Genomic DNA, 24,130 nt, shown 5'->3' with positions numbered 1-24,130 from the left:
CCAGATATCATAAAAATAACATGGCTGCCAATGAAAATGGCTCCCCAATTGTTGAGTTCTCATTCTTTCCTGTGTAACATAACCCCATGTCCTGACATCATTAGGTTGTGAGTTTTCTTGCACCCCCTCCTCAAATTGGGTATCAATGCATGGAAATGTTAGAATATGTGAGGGGAAGAACTTAACACAGTTGTTTTTCACACCAGCCCCACATTTATTTATTTTTTGTAAAAAATAAGTTTATCGTGGTGAAACGATGCAAGGAAGGTAAAAACTTGGAAACAGCTCTCAGTTCATCACATATTATTACCTGGAAAGGTAAGCATGTTATGTTCTCAAATAATTACAGTTTACTTTGTCTAAATGCAAGTATGGTGAATGTCTTTCAGACATAACAGGAGAAGCAGCCCTATGAAAAAATGGGTTTATATGCCATGAATCATGCTAAGTTTGAAACTGAATTATGGCATATTTGAAATACCCTCCCATTGGTTAGAAGTGCAGAGCCTCAATATGCTGATAAGACTAAAATCATATACTTTTAATGTGGGAAATAACTGTTTCTAGCTTCTCCGAGTAGAGAGGGTGAAATTCTGTGACGAAAAGGTAGTCACTCATGATTATATAATCTACCTTTGCTTATGCAGTTTAAAGCTCTTAAAATTTCCATGATTATTTATCCACAAGATCAAAGTAAAAATGGATATTTCTCACCAACACCCTACTTCAAAAAGCTGTTTTAAAAGAGGCTATTAACATTTTTTCCACACACACAAAAGTGTTGTTATTCATTCTTCATTACAACCTAATGACAGAAGTTTAACTCATCCAACAGAGTAAAAAGAATCCACATGACTCATTCACACCTCATAAACCAGAAAGAGCTGAATAAAATGGGCAAAGATCTCAAAGAACTCATAACACTATGGACCTGTCCAGAAGACACCTTAAACCACAGCTTTAATCATGGTGAATAAGGCTTTTTGGTTTAAGGTGTCTTCTGAACAGGGCCTATGATATGTTTTTTTTAAAAAAACCTATTTGGCAAGGATCTAAAATACAGGTACATTTTGTCTCTGAAGTTCCTAGAACAATAGAGATTGAACAGCAAAGAATGCTATTAGGTGTGGAAGCTGCCATTAAGAGCCAAGCTTTGACTCCCTCCATTTCTGCCAGTTCATGACCTCATAAGCAGGAAGGTCAGAACACAAGACATTGAACCTGTAAGAGAAGGAATGATGGGGAGCACCTGCTGGCATGTAGACTGCCCCAACTGCCCCAATTCTGCTCTTGCCCTGGGATGCAGTGTAGAAGGGCAAGAACAAGCATGAGTTGTAGATCAATGCAATGTGAACAGAGGAGTGAAATGTGCATTACCACACATCAACACATATCTAATATCCCCTCCCCATGTCATGCGCAAAGCCACTTGAGGATGAAAACAATGTATGGGAGATAAAGCCGTCAAGACAATCTCTTAGTATCTTCTTGATGGCAGCAATCAAGGTTGAGTTTCACATGTGGACAGCAGGACAGCAGATGACTATCTGTGGCGGTGATCATGTGCATTTGTTCTTCTCTTTCTAGCAACAACAACAGAAACAGTGGGAAGCAGCCCAGGAAGAAGGAAGAGAGGAAGGATTTACAACAGGGGTAACTTTTCAGCAACATAAAAGGGTAACCTAGCTACAAAAAGTGCAAATAGCAGCAACGCTGGTCCCATGACATTGTGAACCTCAGACATAGTGTATTAGCCTCCTTAGAGATGGTGAATCTTGACTGTGTTTTGCATTCAATACAAAGTTTTTGCTTTTTTTTTACAAAACAGAGGGAAGACGCTAGTCTGCAGTGTTGCTGTAAACCAAATAAGACAGATGAAAAAAGAATGGAGTATGTCATAAAATTCATATCAATAGATATGGAAAAAATGGAAAATATGAATATTTTCTATATTTGCAAAAAAATAAAAATTTCATTTTGAGGCTCTGGAAGTCTTGATCTCTTTGTTTTCCTTTAAAAACAAAAAACAAACAAACAAAAAAAAAAACCTTAAAACACATGGCTTTACAAGCTGCTGCTCAGAAAATATACATCCCCAAGTCCGACTTTCATTTAAATACAAATGTACAAAATGTAAACTGAGACAATAGAGAAATTTACAAAACCTTTCCTTTAAAAATAATAAGGTCAAAATTCAGTTCTAGTTATGATGCTATTTTAAATACGTGCAAGTTGTCCGACTCTGATTTCTATTGCAATGTCCTACAGAGACAACGTTGAGTCACAAGACCTCAAGTGCCACCTCCAAAAACAGACCTGAGAGGAAATTTCTTTGTAAAATGGGAGGCTCCCCTGGAAGGAACGGAGAAGAAAACATCTCCCTCAGTAGGAGACCGTTGATCTTCTAGCTCAATGGAGGTTGCTCTCTCATCCTTGAAGCTCCAATACATTATAGTGGAAGGATGCAAAGTGCAGGTTCACAAAAGCCAAGGTAGAACTAGCTGCTTCCAGTGGAGTTTGAACTTACATGGTTGGAATTTATATGATGGTTTAAATTGGCCTTCGAGTTTGGAGAACTCTTGGAATTGTTCTGATGCTGAAGAGGTTTAAACAAAAGAAAGAAAGAGGGAGGGAGAGATTGAAATAAAAGGTTAAATTTCTAGATAATTGTACATCTCTTTGTCTAGAATTCCCAGGATGATTTGTTTTCTGCCTGTGATGATCTACAAGAATTGTGAGTCTTCAATCCATATTGCAGTAGAAAAGGGGACACTGCAGCCTTTTAACTGTATTGCCATCTTTTCAAGCTTCCATAGTTCCTCTTAGGTGATCTGTTTTATAAAACTTCCTTGGTCAAGGTGAGTCTCAGTTTTATGCAAATAATCCCATCAGGTTTAGCCTGCAAGGGCATGTAGAGTGATGCTCTTGGTGTCTTCCCAAGTTATTGAACTTTCTCCTGCTACAGCAGAGGTGGGCAACTTGTGGTGCTCCAGATGTTTTGGCGTACAACTCCCATCAGCCCTAGCCATTGTTGCCAATAGTGCAGGCTAATGGGACTTGTGGCCCTCTAGATATTTTGACCAACAAAATCTACTTGACCTTTGGAAGTAGTGTAAGACTTAACTGATTCAGCTGGCCTTTGGGGCTCAGGATTACATCATGAAAGGACAGGGAAATATGAGTGAATTCTATTAAAGTGTATTCTACTCTGCTGGGTCCCTCCAAGCCTTCAAAATGGGATGAGATGTGAATTTAAACAAAAAAGCAAATTGCATAATTCCTTGGCTTGCAGTGTAACACAAGCTGCTTCAGTACCTCTCATCTTGAATGTTTCTGGCTTCTCTTCTCTTCTAGGGTGACCATATGAAAAGGAGGACAGGGCTCCTGTATCTTTAACAGTTGCATGAAAAAGGGAATTTCAGCAGGTGTCATATGTATATATGGAGAACCTGATGAAATTCTGTCCATCACAACAGTTAAAGGTGCAGGAGCTACACTAGAGTGACCAGATTCAAAAGAGGGCAAGGCACCTGCAGCTTTAACTATTGTGATGAAGAGGAAATTTCATCAGGTTCCCCATATATACAAATGACACCTGCTGAAATTTCCTTTTCAATACAACTCTTAAAGATACAGGAGCCCTGTCCTCCTTTTCATATGGTCACCCTATTCTCTTCTTCTAAGCTTTGGGTCAAAGCAGAAAATACTTTTAAGATGTAGCTAGGGCCTACAACATTTTTTCATTATTACTCTAAAACTAGGTGCAGGTGTTCTTATCCGGATAGAGCAAACAGCTCACTGTTTTTCAACAGAAATTGCTGATGCAGGGCCCCAATCTGTATTAGACCCATTGCGTGGGGTGAGTTGAGATCCCAATAGAGATTGCCCCAGCCTGTATGTACTTTAGAGTAAAAATGAAACGAAGACATAGCTGCTAGCTACCTCGTTAAAGTAATGTCTGCTTTGAAACTTGGTTTATCTTATTCATTTATTGAATTTATTAAATTGTCATCTAGGCGGCTTTCAACAACAACAACAACAACAACAATGCTGCAAAGAAAATCACAATATAATCAACAGTTTAAAACTAATAAACATGCCAGCACAGCATAAAATACAATAACAGGTATAAGAAGACTGGATATTACAAGGACTGGATAATAAAATACACATAATCTAAAATGTTTAAATATACTTTAAGTAACTTAAAAGGCCTAGAAGAAGAGGAAAGTCTTAGCCTGGTGCCAAAAAGATAGCAGTGTGGGGACCAGGTAAGCTTATTTATTTTATTTATTTTTATTTATTTATTACATTTTTATACCTTGGGAGATACTCCCATTTGTTCTGATTGTAACAAAGGGAAGGGCCTTGCCTGTTTCCAACCTATGTCTTGCTTCATTGTTAATTCTTAGGTCTCCAATGTAGTACACAGCTCTGTGTGCTCACTTTACCTTCAGGGAATGAATGGCTCTCTAATCTCCAGCCTCTTACCCCTAGATCTTGCTGCTGACTTGACTAAACAGGAATAAGAGTCCTGCCCCATCTTCACTACAATCCCAGTGACCTGAAACAAGGGCTATATTTGCTTCAAATGAGGATCTCCTCCATTTCACTGAGGATGGACTATAGCTCAGTGGTAGGGCACTTGCTTTGCATGGGGAAGGTCCCAGGTTCAATTCCAAGTTACTCTAAGCAGGGCTAGGAAAGAATCCTGCCTGGAAACATGGAGACCCCCTTCCAGTCAATTCAGACAATTCTGGGCTACTTCGACCAATGGTCTTATTCAGTGTAGAGCAGCTTCCTATGTACCTGTCTCTTGCTCACTTTCAGAGAAGTGCTGAATGCACATGATCTTGAGAAACGGCAGAGATTCAAGGAAACAAAAAGTAAGGCATCGCTGTAGGACAAGACAGTGGATTATTTCTAGAGTAAGTGAGTTTGTGTTACAAGCATGCTATAGATTCCATTCAGTGGGCTCCTCTCTGCATTTGTCTGCTACTCATTCCACTGTCAGTCTATAGCAGGTCTGAGCAATTTTGGGTGATCCGGGAGGAGTCAATTTCCAGCCCCCAGATCCTCCCTGAGCGCTGCACCCCTACTGCTGCTGCCAAAACTCAGCAGTGGCAAAAATGTTTGGCAGTTCCTGCTGAAATTATGTGCCAAACTACTATGGAGACTCAAAAGGGCCACAATGCTTGAAAACAAGCTGAAATTAGCACTTTTGAGTCTCTCGAATTCTTCCCACCCTCCCCCGTCAAGGTAGATGCCATTGCCAAATCTCAGCAGCATTGAGGGCAGGGGGATGGCAGGGACCACACTTAAGGACACAGAGGGTTGCATAAGGCACACAGAGCACATACTACCCAACCCAAGGTCTACAATGTTGAGAAATGTCATTTGATATTTCCAAATTTAATCCTTACATTTTAGCAGAGGTGCTGATGTAAAAAGAAGAAAGCATTTCTTCCTAAATTGCATGTGCCTTGATCAAAGCTAATATATATTCACATTATACATGAAAACCCATTTCCATTTAGAACAGCTTTTCCCCATTTAAGAATAGAGGCTCTCACCTGACGTTTAAATATTCTATGCAGCAATCCTTTCTTCGGTGGTTCCGGTGGGTAGCTTTTGTTAAGGTCTGGTGAGATAGTACCATTTGGTCCAAATAGATTTAGTTCTTTAAAACACTCTGTTTCTATCATCTAGTAAAATGATAAGAAAAAAATAGACCTGTTTTTATTTGAGCCAGAAGCCTGAAAAGGTCTAGGCAAGCAGAGGGAAATGCGGTACCTACCCCCAACAGATGCATAGTTTATATTATGGCTCCTTTAAAGTTCTGACTCGTTCTGACTGAAACCCAGAGCAGATTCACCACCTCAATGACATTGGAGCCACCAGTATCCACTGGAGGAGGATCTACTTACTGGCAACTGGAATACTAGTTTATTAGTCAGTTTACTATACACATCATCCCAACTACAATCCCTGTTGTAGTTAAAAAAAGGCGGCTGGGTAGCATTACATTGAGCTCTAATGAAGTCTCCTTTGAGAACATTCGTTGGATATTTTTCACTCACGGTCTGATTGCATCTCTGAGACTTTGGCCTTAGCTAAACCTAAGGATTATCCCAGGCAAATGGAGAGGTCATCCCTGCCTGCTCCCGGGATCCCCTGTGTGTCGCTTGGATGCACAGGGATGATCCTGGGACAATCCAGGGATATATGCCTGGTCTAGCCATGGCCTGAGAAATCACATCTAGCTTATATCAGTGTTAATGTTAGGTCACTATCAGGAGCTTGACTAAACTGTCCTTTTTCATTCCTTCTCAGTATATCATTCAGATGGTGAACAGGCAGGAGACATCTCTTGCAGGACTGTGCTCCCTTTTCTTCTGCTTCTGACACACTAGACTCTGGTTTGGTTGCACAGGATATCTTCTATTGCATCTGTTAGGCATGGTCCATATCTGGAGAGCACCAGTTTGGGAAAGGTTGGCCCATACTAGGAAGCTCTTCACTGTTTTATGGAAAACCTCGCAGCAATTATATTCTTCATACGTTATGTCAAACTGATTGCAATAAGACCTACACGAGTGTAGTGATGCACATGATGGCACCCATACTAGCTACCGTATTTCTTCGATTGTAAGACGCCATCGATTGTAAGACACACACTAATTTCAGTACCACCAACAGAAAAAAAAGCTTTGATTCTAAGAAATAATAAACACACACGCGATTCTAAGATTCACCCCGTTTTTAGAGATGTTTATATGGGGAAAAAGTGTGCCTTAGAATCGAAGAAATACGGTAGCTAAGAATAAAAACATGGGAACAATGTATGTAACATTAGAGGTGGGAATTTATTTTTAATTTTTTAAAAGAAAACGTAGTATTCTTATGTAGAAAAGCCCCTAAAACTTTGTTAAAAAGAGTGAGGCTGTTGTCTATACGATACTACCCTTATGGTTAATTTGTTTGTTTTATAGCTCTTCAGATCCTCTCTGAAACATGTAGAGCACAAAAAGTTTTCTTTCTTTCTTTGAGCACTGGAGTTTGCCTCCTCCTTTGTCGTTTGTTTACAGTGCCTTCCCCTCCACAGTTGTACCCCTTCTAGAACCGGTTCACATTCTCCAAACACCGTGTACAGTTTCTTCAGAGAAATTACTATGGGAAAGCTGATTTGATGGATGTGAGGCCAATTACTGTAGCCTGAGAGGTTAACAAAGGAACTTATTCTAGAGAACAAGGCAATCCTTTTGACTACCGTTGGGATATGCATTGTTTCCCATGATATATAAAATATGATGTGAGAAGGATATGCCTACATGCTGCCATGTAATGGAAAATGGGAACAAAGTGCTCATTACTGAATCCTGAATGATTGCAGCAGGAAAAAAGAAGATCTAATATAACTCCTGCAAATAGTCACTAATAAAATCAATTTCCTGTAATGTGGTGAATTCTATAATGATGGAACATATTATATACATAATAGCAAATATGAAACACAAGCCCATATTCATAATAACTAACCTGGGTATATCTAAACTGTGCTACATCCAATAATTTATGCTCTTAAGAATTGGTTACATTATGGTAAAGAACAAGAAGGAGAAGGAGGAGGAGGAGGAGAAGAAGAAGAGGAAGAGGAGCAGCAGCTGGGTTTGGATTATCTTGGCATTCTGAGAGAATCATTTAAAGTGCTGAAGTCCATCTTAGACCAGCTCCTCACAAACAGGGGTGCTTATTATATCTCTGCACACTGCTATGATATAAAGAGGTACACATATAAAGAGGAAATGCCACGTCTATTTTCTGTAATAGAAATGTAACAGTAAAGTGAGTATTAAAGAATAAAATAAAAACCAGGAGCTTTTACCCCACTTTCTACACATACTCTCTGTAGGGTGGGAATACCTTTGAAGTGGTAAAATAAGCCCAAAATGCATCGTCAAAGCTGCCATTAGATAAGTAAAATGAGCATTGAAGACAGAGCATCACAACAGTGTAGCATTCCTTCAAACATACATAACCTTCTCCAAATGTCTCTATGGAGAGCAATGGGAGCAAGTTGTGTTTCCAAACATACCTGAGGAATCACAGTCAGGAAAGAGCGCAACATGAAATACTATACTGGGGGCCAGTGTGCTGAAGTGACTAGAGTGTTGGACTGGGAGTTGGACAATCCAGATTCTATGGCCATGGAAGCTCACCGGATGACTTTGGGCAAATCACTGACTCTCAGCCTAACCTACCTCTCAGGGTTGTTATGAGGATAAAATGGAGAGGAGGAAGATCAGGTAAGCCACCTTGGGTTTCTCATAAGGGAAAAAAGGTGGGGTATAAATGTAATAATAAATAAATCATTACTCTGGAAGAGCTCTTAAGATCAGCTAATATACAGCCCAAGCTAAAGAAGTCCTCATCCCCTTCAAAATTAGTCTGTACAATCCAACAAGTGTGCCACAATGAAAAAGCAGGAGTGACCTAGGTGCACCATGCTCAAATGCTTCCCTAAAAATGATCCCTGCTTCATATTGGTTTGGCCTGCAGACCATGTCCTAAGCATTTGCCTCTCTTTTCTATTACCTTGCTATTCTGGTCCCAGCTGTCATTTGCAATTATTGATGCTGCACACATGCATTCCTGTTGTTGCTTTTTAAACCCAAAAGATATCATGGTGAATATATATTTGTTTGCTTGGTATGATATAAAACAAGACTGCAAGGACTGGTTGTTCTTAGCTCATTATTATAAGCATAACCTGGTCTTCTCCTAGAAATGACCATGCCTGAAATCTCAGGAGAAGTTAAAAATAAAACAAAACTTTAGAAAGGAATATCCTTCCTCATTTTAATAAGATGATACTGAAGTATCGGCCCTTCAAACCACAAGCTATGTATTAAAATCTGGCTTTCTTCTTCTTCTTCTTTTTTCTTCTGCTGTCAGCATTGTGCTACAGAGTCCACCCTTAAAGGCTATCTAAAAATAAGTGTAAATAAATAAATTAGGATAGCTTGATGAATATATGTTTACCTCATTTTGCCATGGAATTGATACAGAGCCTGTGGAAAACTTGGAATAGAAATCATCGTCTGTTTGGTCCAGGTTCACTCCCTTGACAGTCGAAAATTGTTCAATGTCCAAAACATCTTTGCAGTACACTGCTCGAGGCTGCTCCAGTGGAAAAAGAAAGAATATAAGAGTCCGAACAGGTGGCTGAAGTTAGAATGCTTAACAATAAGCATTCCCCAACCTGGTGCCCTCCAGATGTGTTTGATTACAACTCCCATAATTCCCAGCCAGTATGGCCATTGGCCATTATGGGACTTATAGTCCAGCCCATCCAGAGAGAACCAGGTTTGGGGAGGATTATTAAAACAACAACAATAACATTACTACACAGTACCTATTCTTCATAGGCATGGTTACCTTAACCAGTATCTGTTGTGCTAAAAGCATTTCTGTATTAATCAGTATCATTAATTCCATAGAACACCCCCCTCCCCAACAGAGCTAATATTAAAGGATGCAATTTCTTAACATTGGGGAAGAAATTTATTTTTCCTTTCAAGGGAAACTGAGCAAAATTTTCACACCACACTTTTAATAAATTTTAGTAGGGTTCAATTATTATTTATTATTATTTATTTATATAGCACCATCAGTGTACATTGTGCTGTACAGAGTAAAACAATAAAATAGCAAAACCCTGCCGCATAGGCTTACATTCTAATAAAATCATAATAAAACAATAAGAAGGGGAAGACAATGCACCAAACAGGCACAGGGCAGAGTAAAACTAACAGTATAAAAGTAAGTTCAAAATCAAGTTTTAAAAGCTTTAGAAAAAACAAAAGTTTTAAACTGAGCTTTAAAAACTGCAATTGAACTTGTAGTTCGCAAATGTTCTGGAAGAGCGTTCCAGGCGTAAGGGGCAGCGGAAGAAAATGGACGAAGCCGAGCAAGGGAAGTAGAGACCCTTGGGCAGGTAAGAAACATGGCATCTGAGGAACGAAGAGCACGAGCGGGGCAATAGTGTGAGATGAGAGGAAAGATAGGAAGGAGCTAGACTGTGAAAAGCTTTGTAGGTCAACAGGAGAAGTTTATATTGGATTCTGAGGTGAATTGGAAGCCAATGAAGAGATTTCAGAAGTGGAGTAACATGGTCAGGCAAGTGGAGTAACATGGGCCAAGGCAAAGTGGAAAAAAGGAAGAAGGAAAAAGTTGCATTCCCTGCCCCCCATCCCCCAAGCTGGCTTTGGGACATCAGAAAGAGTATTTGTCCTGCCCACATTGTGTGGTTGGCAGATGACTGTACACTCTACCCAAAGGGCAAAATTGTAGCTGGATCCTGGAAGATCTTCCATTCGTAACTACCATGATATCAACATCAAATGTAAAGATTATTAGAAGAGTTATCCTGGAATAAGCAGACTGATCCAAGAGCAACTAAAAAGAAAAGTTTGCTGCTTCCAACCAAATTGTTTAGGTTGCTTTTGCCACAGAGCTGTGCCAATCAGTTTTTTCCTCTAATATGGCAAAATTGCAGGAGTACTTAGAACTATTTGAGAACATTACAGCTAGATAGGAAAGCCCAGGAAGAAATATGTCATGAAAATAAATGTTGTCTGATGGTGCTGGAATATATTTCATGGAAAGGGTAGGTTGCTGTGTCACTGACCTTCTCTATGGTCTTCTGCACATGCAATGATAAGCCATAGATAAACTCTCTTCCCCTTCTTATTGTTTTATTATGATTCTATTAGAATGTAAGCCTATGCGGCAGGGTTTTGCTGTTTTATTGTTTTAGTCTGTACAGCACCATGTACACTGATGGTGCTTAAATAAATAAATAATAATAATGAATCTAGCCTCTTTCCAGTCTCTTACACACATTCCACTCTCTCCGACGCAGCTGAAGATGAGGAGTTTGGAAGCTTTTGCTTCCATTTTGGACTTATCAAAGATTGCCATGAAGCCTGAGCCCAACAACAGTGATTAGGGGACTAAATAACCAAACGATTAACTCATGGTTTGTTGCTGGATTAACCATTGGGTTGTTTAGCCTCTAAATAACCCAGCACTGTGAGTTCACATATAATGTTTCACAACCTTAGAATAGGCCAATAGTAGGTTGTTGCTTAAATGGGTTGCACACTAAGACTGAAGAGAGTTTGTCATTAAAAATACTATTCAAATCAAAGTAAACACCAAGTCAAAACATGTAAGCTCCAGGATGATTCAACATCCACCATCTATTCCTCTATTTCTAACAGCTCAAACAGTTTTCTTTTATGCAGAAATATTACCCAGTGTTAATACTGAGCTGTTCCCATGATAGAAAAGAGCAGTGTCAGTAATTTACTTTGGGTGGGGGTGGGGGCGGGACCTTTGAAGTAACCCAAATCTAAGGACAAAAACCAAACTGAGTGACATTTTCAATTAACCTGGCATTTATGTCAGGGCCCAGACAACCATAAAGCTTGGTCTATATATCCAACCAGGCACTGATTTTGCCCTCTATTCTCAGCACTCCACTTTGGAACTCAGGGGAGTATCAAATGCGGTTTGTGACATGCATGAGAGCCTGCTATTCAAAGGAAAATGGAGGAAAATGCACCTCAATGGGGTGCATCTGAAGTAACTTTTCCAATCGTGGCCTAAAATTCAAGAAACCCCCCAGAGAGCTGGTTGAAAGTAAGTAAAACTGATGCCAATTATAAGATATGAATATATTAGGAAAATATACTGTTTTATTATTAAGTATTTTAAAGCTGTTATTCATAGTTGATACTTTGTGGAGAAAATGGCAAGACATTATAAATGTTAACATCACCATAACTGTGTCTGGGTTGACAGAAAAACCCTTGGTTTCTTTTGATGATATATTATTCTCAGTATCCATTATTATTATTATTATTATTATTATTATTATTATTTTGTTCAGGAGCACAGATATTAGCTGAAATATATGTCACTATCAGTCTACTTTCACCTCAAAAAATTTACTGACACTTGGTGTAATACCTCAGAAAAAGATGTTGTATACAGGCCATTGGTACCTTCTCAAACATGATGCTTATTTGAAACTTTTATAATACTTTTGATCCGCAAAGAAGTTTACAGTCTTTATGAGATTCATTCACAGAACGCCCCCTTTGCTGCAGAAGTCAATATTCATTTTATTTTACAGAACTGGAAATTAAACTGAACTACAGTGGTTTGCCCCAGGCCACAAGCTCAAGGTAAAGAGCGCAAAGTTACTCTGAATGGTGACAGATGTAGGCCAGGGAGTTAGGATAGTGCCTTGGTGCCCTTCTTTGTTGGACAGGAATGCCACCAATGAGAGGTGCTCCACCCTGGAGTTGGTCCCCTGCTCTGTCTGAGTAGGTGGACAGCTGCCACCAGTGGAGCCCACCAAAATAGAACGTCCTCTGGGTGGATTGGGGAGGAGTCAGTTTTGGATCCCCTGGAACAAAACCCACTCCATTCTTCCAGATGGGCCTGATCTGGCTATGCTAGCTCTGGAGCTAGTGTAGCTAATTCCCCCTTCTCTAAATTGTTGTCAATAGGAGGGGAATTGGAAATACACAGATCCACCAGTCTGGGAAGTCCAGCAAAACTTCCCCCCCCCCCACACACTTTTCCCTTGGCCACTAGGACAACAGGGTTTGGAATGAGGCAGTAGATTTGCTGTGCTCTGGTCCTCTTGGACTCCTTTAGACCCCTTCTACCCACCTTTATGTGGTGGTTTTTTTCCACTGAAGTTCTGGTGTGGTGAAATAATATAAATATTCTAATACAGACTGAGCTCACAACCTACCACACTTTTCAAAAAGTTAGCAAAAAAATACAAGCGTAAGCGTGCGCACACACACATATATACACACTTGATTGATCTGAGATGAACTAAATTGAAATCTCACCACAACTGGATCATTTTTAAAACCACTTCACCATGCCACAGTTGCAAGGAAAAGTAATCTACACTAAAATTCTAAGGGTGCAATCCTATGCACGTTTAGATGGAAAACATCCTATTAATGTATATAAAACATTTTTTCATACTGCCTTTTAAGGTATTATACAAAGCAGAAAACATAAAACAATATATATATGCAATTAACTAAAAGAATATAAACTTTTTATTTCAATGTATGCTAAACCCATTTATACCATACAGTGACAATGCCACCTCAAAAATAGACTTCTGAGATAAGCTTTCAGCCTGTGATTGAACAAAAAATTTACAGGACACAGGCAGATCAACATATGCTCACTTAACCATATTGGCTCTCAAGGAAAATAGACCTCAAAAGGAACAGAAAACAACCAGCAGCCATTCAGGTGAGAACAATCTCAAGTGGTGTGCTGAGTATTGCTTTCAAGTTCCACTTCAGTTCTGCGATTCTCTTTCAAGCATTACTTACGTCAGGGACAAAAGGAGGGTCCAGCATTCCTGCTTCTAAGCGTTTGAAATTCATGCTCTTGAAAAATGGATGCCTCTTTACTTCAGTTGCACCTTCTTCCTGACAACCCAGTCTTTCCTTCACATCTTTGGTCAGTAGCTGAAAAAGACCCAAGATACTTATAAGAAAGCATTTTTTTTTGTTTATTCTCTCTCTCTCTCTCTCTCTCTCTCTCTCTCTCTCTCTCTCTCTCACACACACACACACACACACACACACACACTTCTCTTGACTGTAGCTCATCTCAGACATACTTGGGTAGAGACTGGTGGAAAGAAAATGGCACAGCCTTTGGAATGTACCATTTGAAGTGAACTACTTCATGTCATCTTGTAGTAAGGCTGGTCATGGCCTGAGTCTCACAGAGTCCAAGTCAATGGCCATGCTGGATGGGGATGATGGAAGTTGTGGTCCATCGCATCGGAAGGACACCAGGTTGGGGAAAGGGAAGGCTGGTCAAGGAGCACCCAATACTTTTAAGTATTGCTGAAGTCAAAGAATTGAGATTTGATCAGTGCCTAAGTGTGTGTATGTTCTGTGTTTTAGAGTTTTAAATTTTGTATACTTGTTTTTACCTCAATTTTAGAATTTCTGTAAACCGCCCAGAGAGCCCTGGCTATGGGAGCAGTATATACGTTTAATAAATAAATAAATAAATAAATAAATAAGTGAGGAAGCCCAGGGAACTGGTAAGCTGCACTGAGTTTTCTAAAGGAAGCAAAGGACTCAAGCATGAAACTAACTATTATATATCCCACCAAAGTTAAGCACTTTTCCAGGCCATTTATTCCTATGGAAAGTCAATTTAGTTCAACTTGCTTAACTCATCTCTGCTGAAAATCAAAGAGTCTGAAATGTGTTCACATCACTTGCTCACAAAAGATTGAGGAGGAAGTTTTAAGTTCATGTCCTGAAAGAGATAACCCCTTTCTGTCTAGCCCATTTTCCTATCCCCTGTTTCAACCTTCTCTTCCTTACTTTCTTTTCTTCCTGCTTCACATTAACCTGCCTGATGTTTTCCTCTTCAGAGCAGCTGGCAGAAAATCTGAGAGAGATATAAATAATTTTGGATTGGCCCCGCTGTTTACAGTAAGAGTGGTCCATAGGAAAGGAGGGCCAGGAGAAGAAACATGAGAATCTAATCCCTGTTTTAATAATTCATTGCAAGCCATCTTGCTGAAAAGTGCCTGTGCAAAGGATTCTGGGCCTCCAAAGCATATGCAGAGTGCCTTTCACTCTCAAATGGATATCTGGGATTGGGGAGAATTGCTGAAGAGAGCAAGTTCAGGCAGGCTTAAAATTCCAGAAACATTTACTACAGAAAAAGAAAAACTACACTGTCCAAGGCAAAAGCACTCCAGTGGAATAACAGTCAGAGCTGCTTGAAGCTCCCTCACAACCTCTCACTAGAAACCTAAGAGCTGTAATCAGGCGTTCAGAAAGGAGTTAAAATCAATGCATGAGGAAAAGAAATGTTCCAGCCCCGCCCCTCTCCCTTGCCATGTTTGTCACCTTCTAGTTGCGGAGGGCCGCAATCTGAAGAGGAGAGCCTCCTCTATCCGTGGGGGCTCACCACACAAACCACAATGTGCATTTTTGTGTGAATACTGATTTTAATACGGTTTTATTTGAATTGTTATACACTGTTTGGCTGACATTTGTGAAAAGGCGGTATAGAAATATTTGGCTAGCTTGGTTTTCAGCCTTTTCTCTTGCAGCTTAATTTTGAAAATTTGCCAGAGATATTCCACATAAGAAGTGCTTGTTATTGTGCACGTCTCAGGTGCAATATTAGAGTTTAAAATAGCTCAGCTATCAAGCTACAGTGACCTTGTTCAGAAGACATGCTACGCTACAGTGGTTAAGCATTTTGAGCTAAACTTATGGTTTAGCGTGTTGTGTGAATGTTTCCTAACCATGGCAACTACATAACCACGGTTTAAACATGCTCACAACCATTTGCTGCAAAAGGGTTAGCAGCCTAACCATGGCTTAGTGTGTTGTCTGAACTGGCTGAGTGACTGCAAGCTTCATTTAAGATAAATATAAATAAAAGGAAGCTGAGGAAAACGAATTAGGTTGCAATCCCATGCCTATGTACTTGGAAGTAAGCCCCTTTGGACACAATGGGAATAGACCTGGATATAATGGGAGTAGACTGTGCTGTTAAACTCTTAGGGGGCGAAATTAAGAGGAGTCTAAAAGGAAAAGTATTTACGCAAGCTGCAATTCGTCCATTTTCCCTTTGTCCATTAGAGGGCAGCAGCAGAAAAGTTAACAGCATGGGCCCTGTAAATATGATGTTTGCATAGGCTTACAATTTAGAAATCATAAAAAAACCCAAAAACAAATAGCTGTAATTATTTCTCAGGCAACAGAAAGTTCAATTCAACTAGTTCCCTTTAATTGTTCAGTCTGATTATTTCTATATAATTCTTCAGCTTCAATAGGCAGGAATGGGCTCTTGGTTCCTTATGTCCCAGCAATGATTTGGCCAATGCTTCTGGAAAATTCTCCAGCTAAACAGGTCCCAAAACTGGAAGAATTTAAACAGAAGAGCTGTGCTACAAGCATCGTGGACTGAAGTTAGGAAATAGACCAGGGAGATTTTCGCATGGCAAGCCTTGTTCCTAGAACTGGGTCTGTTGGTTACCAACAGTTTACAACATGCAAGAAGATCCCATTGTGAATGCACTCAGACACAAACGTGGGATCAAGAGGACCACACACCGTAAATGGAACAAATCCCTACAATGTTCCCTTCAAGTGTTAGCAGCAGCATTATGGCCTCCAAAATCACAAGCGGAAATCATTTGGGTGTTGCTGACCCATGCTCCTCCTCCTCTCCCAATTTATCCTCACAACAACCCTTTGAGGTAAGTTAGGCTGTGAGTCAGTGACTGGCCCAAAATGACCCAGTACGCTTCATGGCTGAAGGGGGCTAGTACCGAGGTCTCCCGAATCCCCGTCCAATACTCTAATCACTATACCGCACTGGTGTTTAGTCTTCATTACTTCATTCATTATTTTGAAAGAGTCCATTACAGGATTATCAAATCAAATTATGTCAAGAACAGCGTTCAATCAAGATGTATATGACCACAATGACTATTCCAACAAAGAATAAAACTGCAGATAAATGGAATAGTTTTATCCTTTATTGGAATAGTCATTGTGGTCATATGAGTTCCCATGCTTTAGTGTACAGACTCCATTAATTTATTCATTTCTACACTACCTGAACGCTTAATTGAAAGACCTTTGCATGTGTATTTTTCCAATAGGAAGTCTCATCAACCTTCTGGTGTTTGCCCCTCAAACACCCTCAGTGATGTCTACTTTTCTTCAACCTCACCCCCAGCCAAAAATATGAAACTTTTTATGTAAAAAAAACAATTATGCCTTATTCAGCAAAACCACTTCTTCCTTCTCTATTGGATGTAACATCATCTCTAATAAGAGTTTGACTGAGTCAACTAATTACTGGAGGTGTTACACAGTTAACGAGTTTTTTAAGAATATGTTTAGGCAATGCCTAATAGTTGTCATTTTTTGAGAGGAGGTTATTATATGAATAAACCTTGTATTGGAAAACTCTTTAATATTTACTGAGGCACACGTCTCCTCTTAAATTTTCTACCCTGCTACCTGTTTTCTGGAAGTCAATGCTGGTTTTATTCTGGTTATACTTTTATATTGTTGTTTTAAGCTTCTATATTTTATATTTTATGTTGCACCTTGTGGTTTTAATTTTTGTGAGCCACCCAGAGCACTTTGGCTATTGGGCAGCATAGAAATGAAACAAATCTTTATCACCCACATGTTTAGTTTTTTAATGGTTTTTAATACTTTATGTGTATATGTTCTGTGTTTTAGAATTTTAAATTTTGTATACTCGTTTTTATCTTAATTTTAGAATTTCTGTAAACCGCCTAGAGAGCCCTGGCTATGGGGGCGGTATATAAGTGTAATAAATAAATATAAATAAATAAATAACGCACAGTCAATGCAAATGGATTCTCCACCCACATTTGACAACTAAAAGACAATTATTACAACATTGGAAGCATAAACACTCACCTCCTATAATGCAATGAATTGAGGACCTAACAATGTTGTCAACATTTGAATGGACGGTATATAGACACCACTTGTGAATGGATACCTTTATAGATATTTGGTCAGCTTTTGTGAAGTTCATGTATTAATTATTTTCATGCACACACACACTTCATATGTATGCACTGAAAATGATATATTTACATTTATATAGCTACATTTTTTCCTTTTCCTTTTGGTTTGTTGAGATTTACTAATAAAAAAATATTTTATTAATGTGAAAATTATTTTTATTTCCTATACAATGATAGGATCAACTGCCAACTCCTGGAATGTGGGTAGAAAATGTTTATATAAATCATGGAATTGTGTATATACAATATAACCATTCATAATGTTTCATAACCAGAAGAATTTGGTCTGAGATTCAACAGTGAACTTGGGTACCAGTTTAATCATAGAAAAATTAATAATAGAAAATACAATTATTATTTATAAAAAAAATACTTGCTGAAAATATACATTTCCGTCATAGGCGAAAGCATGAACATGTGTATTTTGGAGAGATTTGAGCAGTTTGGGGGTATTTGCATATTTTTCACAAGTGCGAATTTCCCAAATTTGGGAAATTGGAAAGGATCTGATTCCGTCAATGAGCAGATGATGGAATGAAAAGTACCTGGCAATCTGCAAACTGAAGATGGAACAGATTTTGCAAAATCAGTACATCCCTAGTGCATCTTGATCAAGCCCCCCCCTTCCCCCGCAATTCTGGAATTGGCACTAAGAACTCTGAAGTTGCCATTTGTCCCTGAAGTGCTCAGACAGCATACCTGATGTTTCTAAAAGCTACTCCCAAGCCACAATTTGGCTACTACTCATCTGGTGCATATATATATATATATATATATATATATATATTCATTCTTGTGTTTTACAAAATACAATATCATACAACACTTCCCACCCTCCCCTCCCACCTAGATCAAGTTACAAAGTATGAAAATAAAGAATCCCCCAGGAAGCATATTCAACTTTTGAAAATAAACAATATCAAATCATTTACAACAACCATAGTGATTTATAACATGCAGGTAATCATACTTTCGTTGATCTCTCATGACCTGTAATTTATATGACAAATTTTCCATTATTGCTGTCTTCCACACCAATTTATACCACTCATTCAAGTCTGTAAATCTGAAATCCTTCCCATGCAATGCTATTACTTTCTTGGCAGCAAACAAAAGATGCGAGATTAGCTCCTTATGCTTCAAATTCATATTTATTTCAACAAATAAGTTCAATACACCCAATTCAGAATCCATATGTACTTCCATTTTTACAATCTGGGTAATCTCAGAAAACGCTGCTGTCCAGAATTTTTGAATCTCAGCATATTCCCACCATATGTGCTGGTACGTATTATAATACTGAAATAACACTTCAGAGGAAAACTAAGTAACTAACTAATAAGTTAAGTGACATTCAGTTCAACCTCTATAACCTGTGATTAATTTCCAGGCTCCTGAAGTATAGGCTTAGCTCTAGATTCATTTTCTTCACTAAACTATACATTACCTGCTCAATACAGCTTGCTAATCTATTTTGAGCCCCAAGTCTCAAAAAAAGAGCATCCTCTTACCATTTTACAGATAGTCTTTGCCTCCTCAGAGAATTTATGGGAATACACCTCTTCAGTCTCCAAGACTCTCCTATCTACCTCTTCTCGCTTCACTTTCTCTTTCCTCCCACGAAAGGGTGACTGTCCTGCAATCATTTCATAGATCAGGCAACCTAATCCCCAGTAATCAGGGCTAAGATTGTATCGCTGGTTATTCAAGACCTCTGGAGCTGGGAAAGAGAGAAAAATGAGATTCATGAAAACACCTGCTATTTCTACATTAACGGTAAACAATTAACAATAAGTTCAAGAATTAAAGAAAAGGTTCTATCTGGTCTTTGGCCTGGTTAAGGACCAGTTTATGTTACAACTGCTTCTGCAAGCTCACCTTAAGTTGTTCCACCTGTAGTTGTAATCCTGAGGTAAAAGACATTTATGTGAAGTGGAACACCAGATAGTTGGGAACTACTTTGTCCATGTTAGTCCATACTTTTATTTCCAAATGTTGTTAGGATAGTCACCCACATTGTGGGAAGTAAAACATACATGCATTTATCACATGAAGATATCAGTCAGGTGTAGCAATTTAAGTCACTCTATGTACAGTACTTTGGCTTCTCAGAAAATACAAAATAGATCCACACCCGGAGAAGCATGTACAAAATTCTGCTAAGATTATAGGCAGGGTGGAAGTTTATTTAGATTAGACCTCTCTAACTTGGCTCCTCCTGCAACTATGGACCTTCAATCTGAAGTCTGTTTATCATTATGTGTGAACTGGGATTCTGGCTTGTCTTTCCACAGACAAGCCAGTCATAAACCATGTTTGTTTGTTTTTTGTTCAGTTATGACTCTGGCTGTTCTCTCTCCATGCAGTTCACACATAATGATAAAAAACACGAAATGATAAAACAAAGATTGTTTGTTCGGCCACTTGCAGGAGGAGCCCAGCAAGTCTGATTGGGCAGTGTGCAGTAGCACACTATTCATAATCAATAAACTGGGGTTTCCCTGGAACCCTGGATTATCATTGCTTCCAAACTGGGCCACTGACTTATACTGAAATGGCAAAGTTAGAATCCTCACAACATTTATTCTAAAGTAATCTCATTCTCACTCACTTCTTTGGAAGTACTTTGAAATATGTGGTTTAAAAACAACTGCCTAAAATGTAAAAATAAGTAGTATATTCTTGCAAGTAAATGGGCAAGATACTCCCTTTTTCCTAATTCACAAATGGTTCAGTTTTGTGAGATGTAAAACTAATTGTCCCTTTCAGGTATGGAAAATCGCTTTGGACTCTACTGGAGCGATTCCCATAATGAAGTTATTCTCATGCATTAATAGTTGTAGTACAGTTATAGAATATGGCACTGGGTATATATTGAGAATTATAGCTTTCAATTTAAAAAAATTCCAAGCCCTAACGGTTACCCAAAAACAAGCTCAGAAATAACAGAGACTGCTGCACAGAAACAGTCTGGATGTAGGACGGTATTACTCAAATGGTTCATTAGGCCAGACCAATGGCCTAACTTGTGGCCATAGAGCCACCATCCCGTTCAACCAGTGGCCGCTCAAGTCCCAGTCATGGATGCCATGTTTCCTTATGACATTCATCACAACTTCTTATTCCACGACACCACAGTTCTTGTAAAAAAAAAAGTTCTTAAATCTTTGAAAACCTGGATCATGGAAGCAAAACAAGTTAAGCTAAGTAAACAAATGATAAATTGAACAATTTTAAGGACACAGAATTTGGACTCAGGGAGTTGGACAGAATGTATATACAACTGCGACTGGGTAAAGTTATTCCACATGTCAGTGACTAAGGGAACTCGCAACTCACCCATGCTGATTTATGACTGCTTTCTCATTCGTGAATGTGTTTTGGTTACTTTTCATTTCAGGGTATGAAATAATAATATCCAGAATTGAGAAGAGCAAACATAAGATCCCAAATCACTTACCCATATAACCAACTGTTCCTACCCGTCCACGGATTGATTCACCCTCAGGGATTTTAACAGCTAGACCCAAATCAGATATTCTGATATGGCCTAAAGTGGGTGGAAAAAAGAAAATGTTCTAGCATAGCCACAAACCTGTAGAAAACAACCATTTTTTTCTATTAAATGCACATAATCAAATAAATCTCAGCACTGCAAGGAAGAAAATAATACCAACTCTTTGAAGGAACCCATCTGGAAAACCAATCAAAGGAGCATAGGAAACTGCCTGATACTATGTCTGGAACAAATATCCTTCCTCTTTCATGGAACTATTCATCCCCCATGAAAGTGGTAGAGATATCAAGAGATTTTGGTGGTTAACGGGGAATTTCAAGAATTTTCACCTTACCTTAAATTAAAGGTGTTCAAGGTTGTTGAATTCCTTTTTATTTATTTTTAACAACAATTAAAAAAAACCTCTTGCTGCCATGTTATTGAAATAGAATGCCGCAAGAAACAATGATATGTCATGATGTAGTGTTATTTTGTCAGCTAACACTGTTGGCACTGTGCTAGAGGTCCCTTATGCTAGCACAGTATAATCTATGTTAGTGCTAGTATCCGACTGAATACTGCCCAAAGAGAGTATAGTTAATATTTTCTGCTTATGACGTAAATGAATGAAGATGACATGAAATATTTTAGGTAATGAACAGAACTGGAAAAAGTTCAGGGTCAAGCTAGCCCAAAGACAATAGATGTCAAGGAAGAGAATTCAAATACGACTTAAAATCAAGTATCTTGTTTTGGGGAACGTAAAGGAAATCTACTGTGCAGCACTGCCAACAAAAACATGGAATAAATATATCACTCCCAGATTATAGCTTGAAATTTTGGAAAAAATAATAGTTGTCAAAAATTGAATAACTTGAGTTCCTTTATTTGTGAAGTATTATATATCTGCTCCTTGGGAATCATATAAATATTAGAGACAGAAATGAAAATGAAAGATGTCTGGATGAGAACATGTGTCCTCATCTTGACTCCTCTACTCCTTTTGGGCCAGCTCAGAAATGTCACCTAAGTAAGACATTTTACTCTTTTATTTTAAAGAATGGCCTGTTCCTGAAACATCTTAGAAAAATCTTTGAAATCCGTTTTGCTTGTTATAACAAATACTTCGCATTTTTGCATAGGTTCTATGCTCTCATATTCTATCTTTTTATCATATAAAAAGCATTTGGTCTTTTGAAGAAAAAGATGGAAAGACAACCCTGATTTCACAGTCTTGCAAAGTAATTCCTGTATGTCAATATCAGGATAGAACCCACATATCCAAGATGACACTTTGCTCTGGGGAATTGAATGTGACCAGTTATTTGCTAGACTATGGCCACCTGCATGCAGAAATCACAGCTCAGAGAATCCCTAGCCAAGGACAAATTCATCACAGTTCCTAGTGGTAGTCTGTCCCGGGAATGTGACCATAGGAGTCAAGATGCCACTTGAAGCGTTGGCTTTTTTATTGTAAAAAAAAGAAAAGAGAAAACTCTCAGCCCATTCATATTGAAGGGAAGATTAAATTTCTTAAAATTTGCCCACCATCCTGAGATTAACTCAAGCATCCCACCCCTGCTTTTTATGAAAATCACTAGATCAAATACTTTGACCAAGTGCTACTTCATATCATGCTTGTTTTGCACAAAAGGGCAATGGACTAACCCAAGTTGTGGTTTCCTGTTCTCCCTGCAGAAAGCTGTGGCATAAACTGGGAGTCTGGATATTGTCTCAATTAAGGCAGGTATCTTTTGCCTTTCTTTTTTCAACATCCAACCCAAGAAAACCAGCTGTGCCAACTAGAAAGGACATGACAGTCTGTGTCAGTTGTGTGGACAAGAGCAGACAAAAAGCATTTTTTGTGCCTGGGGGCTAGGACTAGTATCTGAAATGGGGACTCCTTTTAACATTATGACTAATCATGGTTTTAAACATCTTGGGGCACACTCATAGATTATAGTGTTAGCTTCCTTCCTCTTACCCGTTAATACTCAATTAAATCAGGACACAATCTCTTTCTCGCACCACAGTAGCATGGGGTTTCTTTAAACATTTCATGCTGCGCCTCACTCATTACAATGCTATGCACACTTCCTCTTAACCACCCCTCACCCTCCTTTTTTTCATATTTTCTGACCTGTGCGCATGTGAGCAAATTCAGATTTTATTGGTGGGTTGCTTTACTTTAGTTCCTTGTCCAGCTTGCAGTAGCTGCTGTACACTCCACTGCAATGATGGCCGGTGATCTTGTGCATGTGCATTCAGCGTTTATCGTGGAAGTCCTCACGGTTACGATACAGCACTGAAATCTGTACCTTGCAGTATCTTGATAATAAGGAGTTACAGATTTGGAGGTCACGCCTCCTCATCTGTAAGTGGTACCGCAGGACAACGGCGAGCACAACTGCTGATTTCGGCACCGAAATCAGATGTCCACGCCTCCAGGGCAGCGATTGGCTAAACGGGAAAGTTTGGAAATAGAGGCAGACGTAGCACTAACACTGAGATGGGACACATGCTACATAATGCTACAATTTCTCAACAGTAACAACTAAGATATATTTCAGGAGAAAGTAGGGAAAATAATGACGAAAAATGGTGAAATGAAGTGTGTCATGTGGCCCATAGAGTTATTGTAACCCTTGCTTTATGTTATGTTATATGTAAGTGTAGAGTCCCACTGGGCCTGAAGTTGGAAGGAGCACTTCTCAAGCACAACCAAAGACTAGCCTTATTTATTTAGTTATTTATTGCATTTATATACCGCCCCATAGCCTTTCCTACCTCGCTCATTTGCCAGTGTTTACACAAGTAATGCAAAAATACAAGGTGATGTTTTGTCATGAAAATGACTCCAAAGAGGAGGATGAAGGACATCTACCAAATAATAATAATAATAATAATAATAATAATAATAATAATAATAATAATAATAAAAAATGGGCTATACAAATCCCTGA

At 38.8% G+C, this 24,130-nt stretch overlaps 1 protein-coding gene across 2 annotated transcripts in view; it reads right to left on the bottom strand.

The window, feature by feature from the left end:
* Positions 1-1,219: 1,219 nt before the first annotated feature.
* Positions 1,220-24,130, bottom strand: part of GRK5 (G protein-coupled receptor kinase 5) — a 179,136-nt gene continuing 156,225 nt past the window's right edge. Inside the window, exons 11-17 of one of the 2 annotated variants that reach the window (XM_063132734.1) lie at positions 21,132-21,221; positions 19,183-19,391; positions 13,440-13,577; positions 9,043-9,180; positions 5,574-5,705; positions 2,528-2,596; positions 1,220-1,583 (exon numbers count right to left, since the gene is read on the bottom strand). In XM_063132734.1, coding sequence (XP_062988804.1) covers positions 1,560-1,583; positions 2,528-2,596; positions 5,574-5,705; positions 9,043-9,180; positions 13,440-13,577; positions 19,183-19,391; positions 21,132-21,221 — 800 coding nt within the window. In that variant the 3' untranslated portion in view covers positions 1,220-1,559. Of the gene's footprint in view, positions 1,584-2,077; positions 2,597-5,573; positions 5,706-9,042; positions 9,181-13,439; positions 13,578-19,182; positions 19,392-21,131; positions 21,222-24,130 lie in introns of those variants that run through there. The other variant, XM_063132733.1, reaches the window with a different exon arrangement.

The sequence above is a fragment of the Elgaria multicarinata genome, chromosome 8 (genome assembly GCF_023053635.1).
Source record: "Elgaria multicarinata webbii isolate HBS135686 ecotype San Diego chromosome 8, rElgMul1.1.pri, whole genome shotgun sequence".
NCBI classification, from domain to species: Eukaryota; Metazoa; Chordata; class Lepidosauria; order Squamata; family Anguidae; genus Elgaria; species Elgaria multicarinata.
The sequence above is the reverse complement of the archived record's forward strand: the minus strand, read 5'-3'. Positions and strand labels throughout refer to the sequence as shown.